The 21,258-nt window shown below is 39.2% G+C and overlaps 1 protein-coding gene across 2 annotated transcripts in view; it reads left to right on the plus strand.

The window, feature by feature from the left end:
• mgmt (O-6-methylguanine-DNA methyltransferase) overlaps positions 1-21,258 on the plus strand; it is a 440,783-nt gene that overhangs the window by 415,469 nt on the left and 4,056 nt on the right. The window contains exon 5 of one of the 2 annotated variants that reach the window (XM_039770185.1): positions 1,937-6,077. The exons of the other annotated variant lie outside the window; for it this stretch is intronic. Coding sequence (XP_039626119.1) covers positions 1,937-1,969 — 33 coding nt within the window. The 3' untranslated portion in view covers positions 1,970-6,077. Of the gene's footprint in view, positions 1-1,936; positions 6,078-21,258 lie in introns of those variants that run through there. 2 annotated transcript variants of the gene reach the window in all.

The raw sequence follows: 21,258 nt of genomic DNA on the forward strand, positions 1-21,258 counted from the left end.
CTTGAGAATAGATGGAGAAATGCAAACTGTCCTAAGATGTTTGAGAAAGTAGAAGTGCTGGTGAGCATTATGTTGTGCCAACTGTGGTCACTTCACGGTATTTAGAGCTGCTCACCCTTACAACACCACCCCCCAGTGTATATGGAAGCATTGTCTGTCTTCTTCTTCTTGAAGTTTTTGACAAGCACTTTGGTTTTGCTGACATTAGGGGGTGCTTAAAGGTGAAATTGTTGTCCTGGCACCATTGACTCAGCAGGTAGACCTCTCCTCTGTAAGCTGTCTCATCACTGTTTGTCATTAAGCCTATGATGGTGGTGTCATCAGCAGATTTAATTATGGAGTTAAAGCTGTGTCTGGCCACACAGTCCTGAATATACCACACAGTCTTCTGGGCATACCAGATGTCTTCCACATTTCAAAGACATCCATTTTAAATTGATTAGTGATTTTAGGTTGACTCAGTGTGGTATGTGTTAACATGCTATGTAGTGGATTGCCTTTCCATCTATGACTGTTTTTTTGCCTTGTGTCCTGCGTGGCCAGGTTGTTGTCTGTGACACTTTAATGGAATAAGCAAGTTCAAAAAATGGGTGAAGGGCGGCACGGTGGCGCAGTGGTAGCGCTGCTGCCTCGCAGTTAGGAGACCCGGGTTCACTTCCCGGGTCCTCCCTGCGTGGAGTTTGCATGTTCTCCCGTGGGTTTCCTCCGGGCACTCCGGTTTCCTCCCACAATCCAAAGACATGCAGGTTAGGTGGATTGGCGGTTCTAAATTGGCCCTAGTGTGTGCTTGGTGTGTGGGTGTGTTTGTGTGTGTCCTGCGGTGGGTTGGCACCCTGCCCAGGATTGGTTCCTGCCTTGTGCCCTGTGTTGGCTGGGATTGGCTCCAGCAGACCCCCGTGACCCTGTATTCAGATTCAGCGGGTTAGGAAATGGATGGATGGATGGAAAAAATGGGTGAATAAATTATTATATGCAGGTTTATTGTTTGATCATAATATGCACTTTTGATTTAACTGTATTTGCAAGTGTGGCCAGGTATTATAGTCAGTGTTATTAAAGTGAAAACAGTATATTTCAAAAATACAAATATGAAAGTAGAAGAGTGTATCTAGTGGACTCTACAGTACCAAAGTGTTCACCTGATAATGTATCAAATTATTATCTATTTCTGCACTTCACCTACACTGAACTTAGCATGGCAAATCATCCAAATACACACACGTCTGTGATGCATTTTCAAAATCCAATATGAGCACAAAAAGAATATGCTAATTTCACAAAGACAAAGAGACCAGAGGTGTCTCATTTATAAAACTGCATGGATTCAAGTATGAAAATATGTGTTCTCTGAAAAACAGGAAAATTTTCAGAATTTTCAGAAAACGTCTGATTTATAAAACCTGGCATAAACATGTTTGTATGCAATTTACCTTTATAAATCACAGTCATCTTGCAAATGTGTATAAGTAAATGCGCCTTGAACCTCTCCAGGTTGTCACCCTGAAACAGCCATGGATTAAGCTAAATAATAATTAGTACATATGCACCCACGATGTTACACACCTTCATTGGTTGGTATAGCAGCCTCCCTGCTTACACAGTTATGTGCTGCACAACTAAGACCACAAAGAGCATCTAAGGCATTGTAGCACAGGTATTCAGAAAGGTGTAAGGAACCAGCATCTGATTTGGCACCCACTATCACCTGGCACACATAATGATTGCTGTTACAATGAATACTACAGGCCACAGGAAAAATTAAGGGTTCAGTCTGTTACCTTACCAACAAGCTAACCTTCACATCTGCAAAAGCTACTTTGCCTCTGTCACACACATGTGCATGAGAGACAATTTAAGGGCTCAAATAATTGTGTTTCTCCATCAAACCAGGGATTAGCACTGTACTCTAAATCTTTCTCCTTTTGTCCCTCTGTAGGCCTACAGAAGACCCCACCTCTTAGAAACATAATTTCCGCTTCCGGCTCTATCAACCTGCTTTCCAGAGATGTCACTTCCTCTTCTGGTTCCTCTGAGCCCACATCTTCCTGTCACTCGACTATATAACAGCCTCATGTTTATTTGTTACCTCAGTTCTGTTTTGGACTTATATCTGCAAAGGACATTTCATTAATTCTACCTGATTGCCAAGTATGTGTGGTGGCTACCCCCAAAACATTTTGTTGTGTTTCTGCTTCTTATTTCACCTCAAAATAAATTAATCTTGGGTAGACCTAGGCTGCCAAACCCTGACTTTTGTCAGTCTCATTTTGGCATCACAGATGACTTGTGTGTTAATGGAATGTAACTGCTTATGGCTAATAAAAGTACTTCATTCTCACTAGATGCCCTTATTGCAATATGAGTGCAGTAAAGTTCTCCAATTACATTACAGAAAACCAGACACTGCTGCAAATTGCCTTTTCATACTGACAAAGACATGTTATGTTTTACGTGTGTAAATCCACACTATACAAAAACTGACTGTAGCACCTCATCAGTTCATTAATTCCAGCACAGTGGTCATGACGAAGTGAAGCTTGGCTGAGACATTTCTGACCATTTGGCCAGTGAAGTGACAACAGTCTGATGAGAAAATAAAAAACATTCTTCTGTGCAAATACACAGAACTTGCCCTCTTAAAAGAGCAGTATCAAATAGAGTCTGTACATCATATTCATCACTTTTGAGTTTTAATACTTTGGTCACATTAGCACACATTATAATAATGTCTCAGTGATAACGAATTATTGTATGCGTAAGTCATCATTTACCTGGTTTTTATTTTTATTTGTCGCCAGATGAAGTAAACAAAAACAAAAGAAAAAACGTGCAGATGCGCTGCTCCCTGGTCCAGGGTTCCTCCTTCTCGGGAGTTAATTTCGTGCTCCGCAGTGCGACTTTTTCGGTTCTCCCAGCAAAAGACACCTCTCTTTAGGCTGCGTGTCCTTTATGGTGAAATGCCCGGAAGGGGCGGGACTAAATGCCCTTATTGGGCAGTCTGTCGCAGCTGTGAGGGAAGAAGAGAAACAGGACAAAGTCAGAGATAGCCCCCCTCTCATCTTGGCAGGTTATTACATACCTTTCCCCAGCCCTCAAAGGAGTCCTTCGACACCCATGCCTGACAACATATGCATCAAGTGTCCTGGTATAAATCCCAACTTTTGCATATGCAGTTTTTGAAAATCTGACTCCAGGTCAGGTTCCTGCAAATTAACCGCTAAGGCAACATCCCACCAATAAATCTTATTGCATAAAAAGGCTTTCAGAGCAAATATTAATAATCATATTATTACTCACTAGTTTAATACTTAATAGTTGTTTATTCTGGCTGTTTCTTTGAATTCCTGCTCTGAAAGATTTACTCAGTTTCTGTGTTAAAAAAATAGTAACCGTTGACATAAAGGATACTTACTGCTGCATGCCTGAAATTCTGAATGTAGTCCATTCTGTGTTGACTGTGTGAGGCTGAGCCTCTGGTTACTCAGAAGGCATAATGCAATACTCAGCAGTACGCAAACACTTATTCAGCTTTGTATTGACCATTGTCTGGATCACTCTCTCTGTTTATCAAGTTCAGGCTATTTTATTTTTATCATATTGAATCTTGTCCTTTAAAATTAAAGAACCATCATTCCTCTTCTAATTGCAAAGATAGCAGTTGTCAAATTCTCAATTTTCAGCTCTATTAATTGATACTGATTTTTGAATTAATTACATTCAGTATGAGCTGAGTGATTTTTTTTGGAAATATAAATTGCACTTACTGTTCACGTTTCTCCTATACTTAAATTAGATTGTTTAAAAGTTCTTTATCACTATGACAAAAGCAAAGTATAGCAAAGTGAAATAAAAAACATTTTTGTGACTCCAAGTAGATTATGTAAATGTCTGGGCTGCAGTAAATTAATGGTAGCATCCACTTTTGATCACGGCAAGATCTGATCACTGTCTGTCTTGGGGGACTTTTTTCCAAGGTCTGCTGTTCTTCTTCTCCTCAAATGCCAGCATGCAGGTTAGGTTGACCGACACTGTTAAATCTGGCCTACTATTCATTGTATTTGTGAATGAGTGTACCCAGTTATGGTCTAGAAATGATTCCCAGGGTCTGGCCTGCACAACTCTGAGCTGAATTAAGTAAATTAGATATTCAGTGGTTGAATAGATTTACTTTATTTGCAACACCATGAACCCTTTCCAGCCTGCCAACCTCCATAGCAGTAGTAGGTGATTTGTCATCTCTTTTGAGATGAAAATGGGGGCAATCATTCCCATGCAACTGTAAAATAGGTGTGTTACTTCAGAGTGGATGTGGATAAACCTGCGTTTATAGTCACCTTTGTAAAGAACATTAATTTAAAACTTGAAAATTTTGATTGTATTATTGGTACAAGTAAACCTTAGGTGTTTTTGTGGACACCTTAGACGGTAGTTAGAAATCTTTTTAGTGATCCATTTCATAAATAGTGAGAAGGACACCAGGAATGCCTACTGAACAGAATCTGTGTTCTTTTCATTTTTCGAGAATTTTTGTTTGTTTATTTTAGGACATTGAGAAAATAATTGACTAGCATCCTGTCCAGGGTTGGTTTCTGCCGTGCACTAAACCCTGCTCATTTCCGAATTGTTTTAAAAATGTTTGAAAAATGGATGGATAGATTAAAAAAAGCAAAAACACACAGGTAGCCAGAAATGATTTTAAAAGTTTTTGTTTCTATAAAAATGTATGCTTTCAAAGAAATCAGCAAAGAACTTTTGCTAAAAAATGTGCAGGCATTCAAATGATAAAAAAACTTTCAGATTGACCCTGTGTACAAAGTTTTAAAGGCCCTAGCTGTGTGATTTCCACTAGGAGCAAACTGTGGAGTTTTTGACAGGATGGGCGAAGTTGTGATAGCAGTTTGTCTGTCTAACAGGATGGTCAGTTTTTCATTGCATCAAACCTAAAGCACTTAGCAATCTTGACACCATAGTTAAACACCGCTCTGTTCTGTCCACAGACAGGATTTGCTAAATGCATTTCAAAGACAATCAATACATTGTACAGAGAGTTTTCCCTCCACCTTTTTTTTTTCTTTTTAAACAAACGCGTTATCAAGGAGTTAGTTTATTCACAGATTGCCGTGAGCATTAATGACTGCCTGCGTCTTGTTTTGCCAGTCATCTAGATGGCTGTTGATAAAGATTTAGCATCATGTTCTAAGTGTCAGGTCTGTCAGTAGTGCTGAACCATTTGACCAGAAGAAAAAACGCACAGGGAGCTATTGATTACAGCTTCTCAGTGTCACTTGTTCACCAGGATTTAGGTATTGATGAGGCCGCAAGTGAAAACAACCTCTTTCCCTTGTGGGCCTCTACCCAGAAGAAGAAAATGCAAAGTCGGAGAAAATATTCAGCTGGTACCAGAATCAGAGGGATTCCATTATCGATTGAAATGCTCCTTCATGTTATTTTTGTCGGAGACAAATCTATGGTTTTGGAAGCTTTATAGCATTTGAAATAGGGGCTGTGTAAATGATGGATTCGTGTATTGGATGAATTAGATTTCACAGCGTGTGTGTTTCTATGCAGCTGTACTGCTGCCAACGTCTTGATTATTAATAATAAAAATTGAATTTTATATAGTGTAAGCAGTGGAGTGCAAGCATCTGACTGTATGGCCTTTAGAGTAATGATTCATAACATATTAGAAGGGTCATAAAATGATTCTCTTTGTTGTATTATTTATTCATTTAATTGTTTATTTATTAATAATACTGAATGCTTTATTCCTCACATGTTGTAGATCTTGTGCTTGCATTAAGCAGAATTGATAACTTGTGAATCTACATTACTGTTCCGTACTATGGCGGTTAATACAACTTATTTATATTCACCATCTTAATGTGCATCTACAATTGGCCATCCACTGTGAACTTAGAGTTAATAAAGTTGTTGGAGTATGGCATTTTTTATTTTTTATCATGAGAATCATTCAGTTATAATACCCTATATGAACTATTGTGTAATGGCAACCTTACATGTAGTTGGAGCTGCTGGGCTAATTACTCCACATATAAACATGTTTAATTACGTTTGCTATTTGCCCTATACCAATAAACAAATGTTATTTAACAAATGATTTGGTCAAGCCTCATTATTTTTCAATATCATAAAATTTATCAAGTAATTGCTTAAAACGTTTACCAAGTATTTCAACTATTTCTATATTAACATCTTGAACAAGGCATTGTGCCTGCAAGTACTTAAGGCAGTCGGCCTTGACATCTAGTAGGACAAGAGCTGACTACACAGAGGATTAATGGAACTACGAGTAGTGTCCGTCTGAGCCCTGAATTCTGGGGCACAATAGGCAGATGTTTCCCTTAGGAATAATGGCTAAAGGCAGTGATTACGGTGTACACTGTTTAGAGTCATTGTTTCTATTTTGTAAACTTCGATTAACTGTGTCTTCCTTTCCTCTACACAATTCACTGGGTTGCTACACTGGTGCAAGAACCTGGACTCGAATCTGCTAGTATCTAGGGTAGAGAATGGAAGCAGATTAGCGAGATCTAATGAACAGTGACTTTCTGTTAAGTGGGAGTCATCACTAGAGTCATTAAGAAGTGATACTCCAGAGGTGGAAGAGGTCCCATTACAACACACTACAGTTAAGTGGGCTGGGACTCTGGTTTGTGGGCCTCAAGTGTAATAAGCTGTTGCATCATTACAATTTAAAGCTAGGTGATTTTATGAAATAGGGCCATGGGAAACCTATTGAACCCAGTTTGACATTATAACCACAGCAAACCAAAGTATTCAGCATTGTAGCAGGGGGCGGCTCTGTAATAACAAGGTATTGGACAAGGGGAGCTGACACATTTGCCATAATTCCTTAGGCCAGGGGTCCTCAATCCCAGTCCTGGAGAGCCGCAGTGGCTGCAGGTTTTTGTTCTGACCTGGTTGCTTAATTAGAAAGCAATTCTTGCCAATAAAGCACTAACAAGCTATGAAATTAAATTAACTCTGCTATGTCAGGTCATTCTCATATCCTAGATTTTCTTTCCCTTTCTATCATGCAAATGATTTGAAGGCTAAAATGGATGAGTAATTCTCAGTCCTTCACTTTTTTCTCTTCATTTTTCTTCCAAGTATTTAATTAAACCCAATAGTGCAGATAAATACACACAGGTTTAAATGTAAATAAGCTAAATGGAGAAATGCTGCTCTCTCTTGTCATTTGCATGTTATTGATAATAAGGAGCAATTAAAATAGCTGTTTAAGACAAAATTAAGCAATAAGGGCTCAAAATCACTAAAGTGAAGCAGAAGTGTTACTTTAGCAATAAGTGCTTTTTATTAAGCAACTGGGTTGGAGCAAAAACCTGCAGCCACTACGGCTCTCCAGGACCGTGATTGAGGACCCCTGCTTTAGGCCATTAAAAACCATTTTGGGCAGTCAAAGTCAGTTGTGTTCCTGTATTGGGAATTGATGTTCGGGTGAGTTGCCCAAAACCTTAGTGGAATATGTGCAAGAGCTTGTACAAGTAGAACCAGTGTATGGGTTTTAACCAGAAATCCTGCCCAACCAGCCACACTCAAGGAGCTACTTAACAAAGCCTTGGTGTATGAACAGGAGTGTCAAGACAACCTAGTGCAAAGGAGAATTGATAGGCAAAAATCTTGCCTTCAAGACAAACTGTATACTGGTTAATGACATTTATTGAGGACGAGGCCTAAAGTTCGGCAACACTAAGTGAAATCATAGTAGTAGCCTTAATGATTAGTATTCATTTTGGAAGTTGCTGCCACTCTCCATAACCAAGGAGGCAGCACTTAAAAGATTGGATCTGGAGTAGGAGGGGATAATAATCATGGTAGGTCAGATGGGACAGAGGAGCACTGCCAGTCAAAGGGAAGACTATGGGGCAAGAACGTGTGTTTACTTGTTGATATTTCAGCCATATCCCAACATTCTTCCTACGGAGTGCCCCCTACCGCTCACGCCAGTCTAATTCATTTCTGCTGCTGACACCTATACCACTATAAGAGGCCAGACAGTGGACACCCTCAGGAATCTAACTTTTGATCATTCCATTTGGGTAGCAGATTTGAAAAACACTTGTATTCTGTGGTTGGACTTTTTGTTAAAGGCTCAGTCCCAGTTGGATTTCAGGAAAAGGAGGCAGTGCTTCCTCTTGATTTAGATTGCAATATGCTATATAAATCATGGATGTCCAACTCAAGACACCCTCCACCACCTTGAAAATGTTAAAAAATGGAACTCCACATTAGATAGGCTTTGGTGAGTCTAATGTAATGTCCCTGACCCATCCCAAGGGCAACAACTGTGAATGTTCCCTGGACAGATTTTATACTTCAATAGTTGGCTTTGTACAGACTTCCCTTGTACAACAGCACATTGACATTGGCATTTCTTGGTTTATCTGTCAACAGCCATGGCGTCTCTCACTTCTCTGACAAGAAAGAAGCAGACTTTTAATTAGGGAAATTACTGAGCCCGGTAGAAGGTGCCATTTTTGATGGGGGAGAGAATCATAGAAGTTCAAAGGTTTCTTTTTTGGAATATGCAATGCCCTGCCAACATTCAAATATCTAATGAACTAGTTGATGTCTGGATGGACATTGGGTGACATTCTGGCTTATATTTCCTCTTTTGAGCTATTGATGTGTACTTTATAGATTGTGCAACTGGGTTGAAGCAGCACTCTGAGAAATATCAACTGCTTAAGCAGGAAGAAATATACCTAGGGCAAAGGGGTTGGTAATCTGGGCATCCCAAGTTGATCAGAGGTGTACCTAAGTATTTTTAGACTTGGCTTCATGCTACCTGGAGTTTTTTCCATGGTTTGCCACAATTTTTTGCCTCTTATAGCCACAGCAAACCAATTATCAAACAAAGGACAAGTTTTCCACTGAGGGAAAGAGGACCAACAAGCTCCCCAGGTCCTGAAAGATTCAGGCCCGCAATGCTGGCTCCATCAGACCATCATGCCTTTTCCTTTTAGACACTGATGCCAGCAGTGTGGAGCTAGTAGTGTCCTGTCTTAGATCCATTCATCCAGCAAATGCATACTCACTCATAAGAATGAGCTGTTGGAAGTCATCTGCCATTTTGAACAATATTTCCAGGGAGTACAGTTCACTCAGAATAGTGACTATGCAACCCTGCAGTGGCACCAATCTTTTAAAGAACCAGGGGGAAAGATTGGCAGTTGGCTCAAGTGATTTCACAGTGTAGTATCACTGGGGAAGAGCCACCTTTTCAATGCAGATGCCCTCTTACGGCAGTGCAAATACTATGAAGGACAAGAACAACAACAGCTTTTTTATCTGTTAGTTACCCTATGTTGTTTGTAGTGATAGCCAACAAAAATGTTAATGTCATATTTTACAGAGAATGAAGATTACAAAGTTTAAAGGGGTCATGAGAGGGGCCAATACTGAACAACAGCAGACATCCATAAAAATAATGTGAACATGTACTGGAAGTATATAATTAAAAATCTTTTATAGGTAGTTTAGTCTGTTCTTTTAACTACCACTTACTTCATCTAATCTCATTCTATAGCTGACGATGATTTAAAAACGAAGTCTGTTTGGCAGCAACTGGTACAAGTCTGGAACCAGTGAGGTGGCAGTCCATTGCGGGTTGCACTCATGCCCACAGGAACAATTTAGAGTTGCCAGTTGGCTTAGCAGTGTGTCACTGAACTGTATGAGAAAGATGTGGTCTCAGTAGCAAATTACAACAATCATAAGGAAAATTTTCAGGAACACAAAGGAAGCTTATCAGCTTGGAATTAAATTGGGGTTCAAGCACTGAGAAGGAGCAATGCTGTCTTGCCCTGTTAAAGACAATATGTCTGACAGGAACTTAATCCTTTTATTTCACACTTCTCAGCACTGGCACAGAAATTGAAAGTGCAGGTTATTATGAATTGTATCTGTTTTCAAACATGGTCCAGTGCCATGAAGAAAATAATAATTCATATTCTGAAGTAATTGATAATTTCTTGTCAATTTCATCATTGTCATCATCCCAATTCCGGCCATAAGTTACAGACCTAGAATATGACATCAGGCAGCCTCAGCACAAACAGTCACTCAAAGAAGCAGACTAAGGCAGTGTACTGCTGCATCACCAAACATAATTGAGTAGAGTTTTTAGCAAATGCAGGCTCACTCATAGTTATCATAGATATTTATGATCAGTAAAGTACACGTAGGGCATACAGTGCATCCGGAAAGTATTCACAGCGCATCACTTTTTCCACATTTTGTTATGTTACAGCCTTATTCCAATATGGATTAAATTAATTTTTTTCCTCAGAATTCTACACACAACACCCCATAATGACAACATGAAAAAAGTTTACTTGAGATTTTTGCAAAATTTATTAAAAATAAAAAAAACTGAGAAAGCACGTGTACATAAGTATTTTATTATATGTAATGTGCCGCCATCGAGACAGACGTGGAGAGAGCAAACCAAATGAACAACTTCTTTAATAGGTTTGATCACAGTAACCCACTCTCACCTCGGAGTACTGCATCCTCCAACCATCCTTCTGCTGATACCAGCATAGGTGAAACATCCCCACCCACAATTACAGCAGCCCATGTTAGCAGAGAGCTGAAAAGACTTTGTGCCAGCAAAGCAGCGGGTCCAGATGGAGTATCGCCACAACATCTGAAGGCCTATGCGTTGGAACTGGGGAGTCCTCTACAGCACATCTTCAACCTGAGCCTGGAACAGGGGAGAGTCCCAAGGCTTTGGAAAACATCTTGTATCACCCCTGTCCCAAAGGTATCACGTCCTAGTGAGCTGAATGACTTCCGGCCTGTTGCTCTGACGTCACACTGCTGCTTCACCACCTGAGGCCACAGGTCCACCACGCCCTCGACCCTCTGCAGTTTGCATACCAGGAGAAGGTGGGAGCGGAGGATGCCATCATCTATATGCTACACCGATCCCTCTCCCACTTGGACAGAAGCAGTGGTGCTGTAAGAATTATGTTTTTGGACTTCTCTAGCGCCTTCAACACAATCCAACCTCTGCTCCTTAGAGACAAGCTGACTGAGATGGGAGTAGACTCACACCTGGTGGCATGCATTGTGGACTATCTTACAGACAGACCTCAATATGTGCGTGTTGGGAACTGCAGGTCTGACATTGACATGCCGCAGGGGACTGTACTTTCTGGTCCTGTTCAATCTATATACATCAGACAGGAGTGCCAAAAGTTAGCTGATGACACTGCTATTGTGGGCTGCATCAGGTGTGGGCAGGAGGAGGAGTACAGAAAGTTAATCAAAGACTTTGTTAAATGGTGCGACTCAAACCACTTACACCTTAACACCAGCCAGACCAAGGAGCTGGTGGTGGATTTTAGGAGGCCTAGGCCCCTCATGGACCCTGTGATCATCAGAGGTGACTGTGTGCAGAGGGTGCAGACCTTTAAATATCTGGGAGTGCAGCTGGATGACAAATTGGACTGGACTGCCAATACTGATGCTTGTAAGAAAGGTCAGAGCAGACTATACTTTCTGAGAAGGTTGGCATCCTTCAACATCTGCAATAAGATGCTGCTTCTACCAGGCGGTTGTGGCGAGTGCCCTCTTCTACGGTGGTGTGCTGGGGTGGCAGCATAAAGATGAAAAACGCCTCACGCCTGGACAAACTTGTTAAGAAGGCAGGCTGTATTGTAGGAGTAAAGTTGGACAGTTTAACATCTGTGGTAGAGCGACGGGCACTAAGCAAACTCCTGTCAATCATGAAGAATCCACTGCATCCACTGAACAGTGTCATCTCCAGGCAGAGGAGTAGCTTCAGTGACAGACTTTTGTCACTGTCTTGCTCCACTGACAGACTGAGGAGATCGTTCCTCCCCCACACTATGCAACTCTTCAATTCCACCCGGGGGAGTAAATGCTAACATTAATTTTATTTTTTTTTTTTTCATTTTTTTCATTTTTTCATTTTTATTACTATTTAATTTAATATTGTTTCTTTGTATCAGTATACTGCTGCTGGATTATGTGAATTTCCCCTTGAAATTAATAAAGTATCTATCTATCTATCTATCTATCTATCTATCTATCTATCTATCTATCTATCTATCTATCTATCTATCTATCTATCTATCTATCTATCTATCTATCTATCTCTCTATCTCTCTATCTATCTATTAAGTACAAAACGTAATTTTCTATCAACTTTAGGGCTATTTCCACTAAACGGAAGTGGTACTTTGCCTGAACACATACTCAATTTTTTCTTTTATTCATTCAGCTGCAGTGTCTGATTTATTCAACTTTACTTTTATAATAATTGTTCAATATATTATTAATTTGCTTGTTGTTGATGGTTCTTTAATGTGCATAATATTCCTCAAATATCCATCTCCATATCTGAGTATACGAGGAAGTCTAGAGGAGACCACTCCCGCTTTTTTTTTATATGTTATATTTTATTTAACTCTATAAATACCTTAGAGTGATTGAATTTAATATCGTGTGTAGAAATAGCACGTTTGACCACAAAATGTTTCCATTAGCACCACATTTGTATTATGGGGCTGTAGATTCTTTAACCAGCAATGAAAAGATGTGTTTATAGGTTCTACTGTTGCCCCACCCAAATGAAAGACTGTGAGTCCCTCCCTGAAATGCTCATGGAAATTTTTGAAATTCTTATGAGTGGATCCAGTTTAGCTAGGTGACCTATTCCCAAAGAAGATGGAGTGAAATAGGAGTGCTCATATTCTATCCATGCCATAGCAGGAAGACTCCTGGATATTAGGCCATAGAGACTCCTAATGTGGAAAGCTTCACTTGTTTGTTTGTTTCTTTGTATAGGTCTGTAGCCTTGATAACAATAAAAATTAATGACCTTGACTAACCAAGAGACTTTATGTCTGGATAACTGTATATGAGTTTATTGCAGGAAGGCTCCCTCCCTTGTAGCAGCTCTGTAGACACAGAATACCACAAAGGTGGCCACAAAGGAAACCAAAAGGATACCTTTATTAACAGAATAGTCAAGGAAGGGATACACAAAATGTAATTTAAAACCATACTAAATCTCAGAGCCTAAGTACTCAAGTCTTGTTTCATCTTCTAGTTAGTGGGTTTCCATGCCCATTTGCTCACTGCAGAAATTCCCATCACCACGTTTCTCAGTTTCAGATCTCTCTGTTTCTCTTTCGCGATCCTGGTTTCTTCCTCTAGTCTGCAGCTTGGAGATGAGTTTGGGACAAAATGTCTGTAAAGCAGCCTCAAAGCCATCTTTTGTGATCACTCCAGGTAAACCTCAAGAATTACTTCCTGCATTTGGGACATCACCTTATTTGCTCCCAGTAAACCAGGCTAGAGATCCCTACTGTACCCTTAGTCTTCACCTGCCCTTAAAGTTCTATTATTTTCAGATGATTTTTCAGCTGACGTCTCAGCTGATAGATAGACAGCATGGTCCCTCATGTTCCTGCTTGGGACTACATACCCTCTAGTTGATAACTGCCAGAATGATCCCTGGAATGGGCAATCCTCTATCTGCTGCCACCACATCACCAGAACCTACTGCAACCTCTTGTCTGATCTGCTGGGCATCAGTCTCTTTCATTACAGAGGATCACATTCATCTAGGAGCAGCTGGGTAACCTTTACCTCTACAATCCTTACAATACTTTGTATGTTTCTAAAAGGCCCTATCCACGTCTGTCTGGTGTATTGCTGCATGTGCCCATTGCCATTTGGGGTAATCCAGGATATTTTCCAGATTCTCCTGTGCAATATGTCACGACCAGGACTTAGGTTTTGATTTTTAATAATTTCTCCTAAGCCTTTAAAAATTACTGAGACATTTTAGGGGCTTTGGAATTCAAAGAATCTTATGATCATATTTGGCTTAGTACAAGATACATGTTTTAAACAAAATTAAAAATAAATTGTTTTCTCTATCACTGCCATTTTTAGTTAATTGTTGACAGTTACAATGCCGTTACTATGTAATGTCAACCAGAAACGTGTGCCACATGTCATTACAGGATTGAAGGTATAAAAGTCAGGCCAAGATTGTGGATTCTGCCCTCCTTTTTGGTGACGTTTCTTCTTATTTTTGGTTATCAAAATTTTCGTCACTCTCTCCTAACTTCAATCCTTGATGCATATTCTCAGCACTGTTTACTTAAATTTTCATGTTTCTGATTCTGACCTTGGCTTGAAATGTTTGACATAATCGTGATTCCAATTCCACTCAAAGCTGGTGCCACCATTGTAGTCCCACTTCTGCCCATGTACAGTAACTCTTTATTTTCTCTGGGGATTTGTCCCAGAACTCTGTTATAACCTGTGCCATCCTTGGGGCACCTCTTGCCAGCCAGACAACCCTTCACAGATTTCCAGGTGTAAGATCTTCAACTTTAATTTATGTCTGGTACCAGTTTTTGATGGCAGAGGAATTGTGGGCACAATAGTCATAGTGGTTTCTACCCAGTAATAAGTAGTGCCTCTTTGGTTCACTTTCCCAAATTATTGGTTATGTCTTAAAGGTTTGTAAGATAAAACAGTTGTGCAATAAAGGGTGTTGTTGTTTCTTATAACTTTATTACAGTAGATGAGTTTAACAGTTCTCAGTAGTTTATGTTTGGATAGCAGAATAGTGGGGACTGTTTAAAGAGGTGGATGTGAGGATGTTAATGTTGATTTATTTTGTTTTATAATTGTGTCTTTCATTTTTCTATTCTTTAATATGTAAAGCACTTTGAGCTACTGTTTGTATGAAAATGTGCTATATAAATAAATGTTGTTGTTATTTAGGTTTAATTTTTTTGGCATGTTACATTTAGATATTAGCTGTTTCTTCAACCAACTGCATATTCTAAGAGGCTCTCCCTATAGTACTGTACATAATCGGACATATTCCTGTTTTCCTCCCATGTACAGGAATTTGTAATTTTGATGCTGGAATCAGATATGTCTTGCAAAGGTTGTACTTTGGCCATGTTAGCTACAGAGTTTACCTGCCTTTTATATTTAGATATTTTATATTTATAAGGGGTATAAATTCTCCATGTATTTCCTCTGTCCCATTAAATCCTTTTTCAAATATTCATCCAAAGAAAACATCTTTTACTTAAAGGAGATTTAAATTTACTCCACAAATACAGACTTTATTCCTAATGAAATGTACTGTAATATGTGATTTACATGTTTGGAAATTTTAACATTTTGCTCATGCCAATCTTTCTTTGTAAAACATTTGAGGTCACTTTGTAAAAAATGGCAAATAATAAAACAGCAAGAAATGTTACAGCATTATGCTAATGTGTATTGATTTTTCAACTTGCTATAGCTCTGATAAACAGAAAAGCAAGAATTTCAAAGAGCATAAGATCAGTTGCTATGCTTTCTAGAGGTGAAAGTCCTCTGAGATGAGAATATATAAAATTAGAATGTCTTGTTTGTTAGTACCTTGCTTTCATGCTAATGAAGTTGAGTCAGACCTCCGAAGCTGCATGCTTTGTGTGACCAGAACGGAGCTATGGTTCATACTGCAGTGTGTGAAACAGGCATGACTGACAGATATGTTACATTTTGAAAGGGCAAATGGTTGGGGCTAAGTGAAATGGCACAAAAGTTCAAAAATGTGGCAACTTACAGACAGAAGCAAATCCAAGTCATATTACAGATTGGAATATATGAGATGGTACATTTTACAGAGAGGGCAAGAGCTTTTTAAAGCAGACTTCTGCTCTCAAACACCTTTAGGGCATCATTCAAAAGAACTCTTGACAAGCTGATATTATGAAGACTTGGGGATAGAACAGTCAAAGATATCCACCTGAACGAGTTAACATTTTAGAAATTATAAACATTGTGTTTTCTCCAAGAGAAAGAACATGTTGTAAGTATTCAAGATTCAAGTTGTTTTCCCTATTTTAGACCATTTGAGTTAATCCACAACCATCTATTGTATGTAGACACTCACAAAATAACAGTTCTATTCTTCCCCTGATTTATTAATACATTTTTATAAAGAGAGAATCTCTGGTAATTTCATTTTTTTTTAAACTTACTTTAAATGAAATTAAAATACTGTGTTTAAGTGCTTTTTCCTTACAGGTTTTTTGTAGCGGAAACTGACCATGTATTTGTATTGTTTTATAGTTGCAAATAAAATTATATTGGCATTTAAGAGTTGGTTAATTGTCTGAGAAAATCTTGATAATATAGTATGCAATCTTTCATGGTGAAATCTGTGGCAAATGTGCTTCACATATACACAGTCTACATAGATACAGTGGGATGCAAAAGTTTGGGCAACCTTGTTAATAGTCAGTATTTTCCTGTATAAATCGTTGGTTGTTACGATGAAAAATGTCAGTTAAATATATCATATAGGAGACACACACAGTGATATTTGAGAAGTGAAATGAAGTTTATTGGGTTTACAGAAAGTGTGCAATAATTGTTCAAGCAAAATCAGGCAGGTGCATAAATTTGGGCACCACAAAAAAGAAATGAAATCCATATTTAGTAGATCCACCTTTTGTAGAAATTACAGCCTCTAAACGCTTCCTGTAGGTTCCAATGAGAGTCTGGATTGTGGTTGAAGGTATTTTGGACCATTCCTCTTTACAAAACATCTCTAGTTCATTCAGGTTTGATGGCTTCTGAGCATGGACAGCTCTCTTTAACTCACACCACAGATTTTCAATTATATTCAGGTCTGGGGACTGAGATGGCCATTCCAGAACGTTGTACTTGTTCCTCTGCATGAATGCCTTAGTGGATTTTGAGCAGTGTTTCGGGTCGTTGTCTTGTTGAAAGATCCAGCCCGCGCAGCTTCAGCTTTGTCACTGATTCCTGGACATTGGTCTCCAGAATCTGCTGATACTGAGTGGAATCCATGCGTCCCTCAACTTTGACAAGATTCCCAGTCCCTGCACTGGCCACAAAGCCCCACAGCATGATGGAACCACCACCATATTTTACTGTAGGTAGCAGGTGTTTTTCTTGGAATGCTGTGTTCTTTTTCCTCCATGCATAACGGCCCTTGTTATGCCCAAATAACTCAATTTTAGTTTCATCAGTCCACAGCACCTTATTCCAAAATGAAGCTGGCTTGTCCAAATGTGCTTGAGCATACCTCAAGCGGCTCTGTTTGTGCTGTGGGCGGAGAAAAGGCTTCCTCTGCATCACTCTCGCATACAGCATCTCCTTGTGTAAAGTGCGACGAATGGTTGAACGATGCACAGTGACTCCATCTGCTGCAAGATGATGTTGTAGGTCTTTGGTGCTGGTCTGTGGGTTGACTCTGACTGTTCTCACCATTCGTCGCTTCTGTCTATCCGAAATCTTTCTTGGTCTGCCACTTCGAGCCTTAACTTGAACTGAGCCTGTGGTCTTCCATTTCCTCAATATGTTCCGAACTGTGGAAACAGACAGCTTAAATCTCTGGGACAGCTTTCAGTATCCTTCCCCTAAACCATGATGGTGAACAATCTTTGTCTTCAGGTCATTTGAGAGTTGTTTTGTGACCCCCATGTTGCTACTCTTCAGAGAAAATTAAAGGAGGAGGGAAACTTACAATTGACCCCCTTAAATACTCTTTCTCATTATAGGATTCACCTGTGTATGTAGGTCAGGGGTCACTGAGCTTACCAAGCCAATTTGAGTTCCAATAATTAGTTCTAAAAGTTTTGGAATCAATAAAATGACAACGGTGCCCAAATTTATGCACCTGCCTGATTTTTGTTTGAACAATTATTGCACACTTTCTGTAAATCCAATAAACTTCATTTCACTTCTCAAATATCACTGTGTGTCTCCTATATGATATATTTAACTGACATTTTTTATCGTAACAACCAACGATTTATACAGGAAAATAATGACTATTAACAAGGTTGTCCAAACTTTTGCATCCCACTATAATATCTGTGTGCTTGACAGGTCAAGTGACAGGTCAAACATTAAGCCAGAGGTAGGACCTGAACCTTTATTCTTAAGGATGTCTTTTTAACCTCAGCATCTAATCTGATTAGTCTTGTTTTGACCAATATTTTATTTATCAGCCAAAAAAATGATCTGTGAAAAGTACCCAGAACCAATTTCTGCTGTGTGATCCTGACCTGTGTCTGTTGTTACAGGATTGTTCAATGTTCTGGTAGCCCAAAATGGATGAAACCAGTAAAATAAGGTTTATGTTCATAGGCTTGGTGCTTAACATTTGCACGTTTCTTAACGAGTTATCATAACAATAATATGGCAATTGTGCACTTTAATATTAGAGTTCAGTGGGTTTCATGTGTTGTCATCTGTTTTCCACACACCTTTGAGCCTAATGTCCCTGTAAGCCATCATCTGGAATTATTTTTTCATTGCTTTCTCAAAAAATCAAATACTTTCTAGGGGTATAGCCTCAATCTTGTTTTCAAAACCCATCTTACTTTAAAAGATCACAGGAAGTCTGAGTCCTAACAACATCATTGGCAGCGCTTTCATATACAGGACCAATTTGGACACACCAGTTAACCTAGAAGGAGTTTGTTTTGTTTTTTTTTAAATGTCAAAGAAAATCAGATGAGTCAGCCAGCCTCACTGTCCACTGAGTGTGTATTAGAAAATATTTTCATTAGATTTTAAGGTCTCCCTACAAAGAGTTTATGTGACTTTTCCTTGCGCATCTGAAAGACTTCCATGTTAACTAAACAATGGCAATTCTTAACCTGCCTTATATGAGCAACTGTGTTGTGTGTGTAAGTTCTCTACAGGAGGCTGGCCGTTGGTCCAGGTTTGATTCTTGCCTTGTATCCATTGCTGCTCAGATAAGTTCCTTCTGACCCTAAACTAGAATATAGATTTTTTATTACAATTATTACTGTTGCAGTACATATTGTATATACTACATTTAGACTGCTGTAGATTGGTACCCTAACTATAAACTGGTCAGTTAGTTTATTGACAATAATGGTAAAACAGAAAAGAACATGGATATTCCACATATCTAGAAAGCAGAACTGGAATACTAACCAAATCTTCTAGAGCTCTGAATCATTTTTGTTCTCCGCATAATCCACTGTTAACAATAAATACAGTTATCAAAGGAAAGGAATAAAAATGCTAAATAAACATTACTGAATTGCATTATGATTATCACTGTTGCAATCTGTGCAGCATCATCTGCTGACATGTCACAGAGATACACATCGCTGCTCAGTTATTACCCAAATTCTAGGTCATGTCACACGTGTGCCTGGTTACCAACCAGCCTTTTAGCTCTGGTGTGTTAAGCAGTTCTACTCCAAGGTGAACGATGGCGCTGATGCTAACAGTATCCTCCCCCCTTTGCATCGAAAAGCTGCCCAAAGAGGATGTCTAGCTCCACCCACAATGCTCTAAGCAGGCTCCGCCCCTTCAGGTGGCAACAGTATGAAAAGGAACTGTCCAGGAAGGTTGGTGTCAGTGTTTAACCTGCAGTCAGAGAAGGACAAAGCTCCAACTCCATTGCTACCACTTTTTTTTTTTTTGAAGAGATGACACTAGGCTTTGCTTTTTTGCCCTTGTATGGCTGTTATTGTTCTTGGCTGATACCCCAGCCTTTTGCCTGCCTACCCTATTTTTGCTTTCCTGGCCACATTACACTCAGACAATTTTATAATTGTGATAGTTTAACAATATTTATAAAGGGAGAGTCTTTCTCATCCTCTCTTCTTGATTTTCATCTTCAGGATATTGAGCCTCAGGTGAAATGTGGAAGGTACCAAATCTGGAAGCACAGGTGATGCACTTCTGCTGTTTAAAGACGATGATGCCCACCTGGCCTCATCAGACTTGATCTCTGGTGTGCTCTCGTAAATTTTGCAGCTGAGTGACTGAGAGGAAAATTAGCACCTCCAAATATGAGGCTATGGCTCTGAGAAGAGTGACTTGTTCTCTTCGGAGATGGGTTAAGAAGATGCTAAAAGTGAAGAAAGTCAAGTTCCTTGGGTTCTTGTTGATAAGTTAGTGTAGGGGTGATAATGAATCTACAAACCCATTATAACCTATAGTGGCAAATGCTGGGTAGTGACTGAGCAAATGAAATTGAGAATAAAAGTGACTGAAGTGAGGTTTCTGCGCAGGATTGCTGGGCACCCTTTTCCATGACAGAGTTAAGAGCCCAGCAGTGTGGAACCTCATAGGGAAACCGCTGCTTCTCCTGTCATGATTAGCTTCATTATTTATTTTTCCTCACGCTTGTCTTAAGTGATTGAAGTTTATTCTGCCATTCAAGACATCCTGAGGAAGATTTATTATTTTTACATTATGCCATGATGCCATTTTTGTTTTTCTTTGTTTTCTTGTGTTTTCTTTGATGATGTGATGATGACGGCTAATTCTAGCAATTGTTTCTTTAGTGCATTTCTGGTTAAAAAGACACATTTTTCTGATTTCTTGAGTTTGATTCGTATTTAGCTCTTTGGTTTGACAAATGATAGGGTTAATTCCTGGTTTATGATCCTCACATGGCTCTGGTTTATGTCTTTCTTTTGGTCCTTTACAAAGAAATCTTTACCGTCTGTTGAGACAGAACATCTCCAAATTGAGAGGAGCAAGTCAAAGTGGTTAGGGCATGTATTTAAGATGTCCCTTGGATCCCACTGCCATCCCAGCAATAGTCCTTAAATATGAAGTAGAGGAAGCCATTAGCTTTTGAGAGAGTCCATGATTAAAGCACAGGAATACTTACCAGAGTGAGAAAAGTGTTGAAGTTCAGCTAGCTAGCACACGTGCGAGTTTGAAGTCAGTTATGTACTGAGTTCCTGTCAAAGTGAGCATAGAGTATAGCCACAAAACACCTCCCAATTGGAGGGACAAGGTTAGTATCATTGGGGATTGGTTGCGCAAACACCCAAATTTAAAACGTAATTGCAAGTGCTAGACATTGTCATTTGTCATTGGCATCAAAATAGTAAAGAGAAAAGGAAGACTGTAGTTTTTGTTTTAAGTCCAGAAAAAAAGTGGTGAGCTTGCCATTTCAGTATTTTTCTTTTTTATGTGTAGTTTTTTCTTTTGAAGGACCTTTAATTTCTTTATCAAAATCCTTTTTGTGGAAGAAAGAACCAATTTTTTTTCTGAAAATATTTTTTCTGTGTAATTTATTATTTCTTAGCATGTGTTGTTGCTTAGGAACTGTTTCAGAAATTGATGATATGACACCACTTTTTATTGTTCTTGATTTTGGGTACTGTTTTTACACTATGATTTTGT

Source organism: Polypterus senegalus, chromosome 1 (assembly GCF_016835505.1).
Source record: "Polypterus senegalus isolate Bchr_013 chromosome 1, ASM1683550v1, whole genome shotgun sequence".
NCBI lineage: Eukaryota > Metazoa > Chordata > Cladistia > Polypteriformes > Polypteridae > Polypterus > Polypterus senegalus.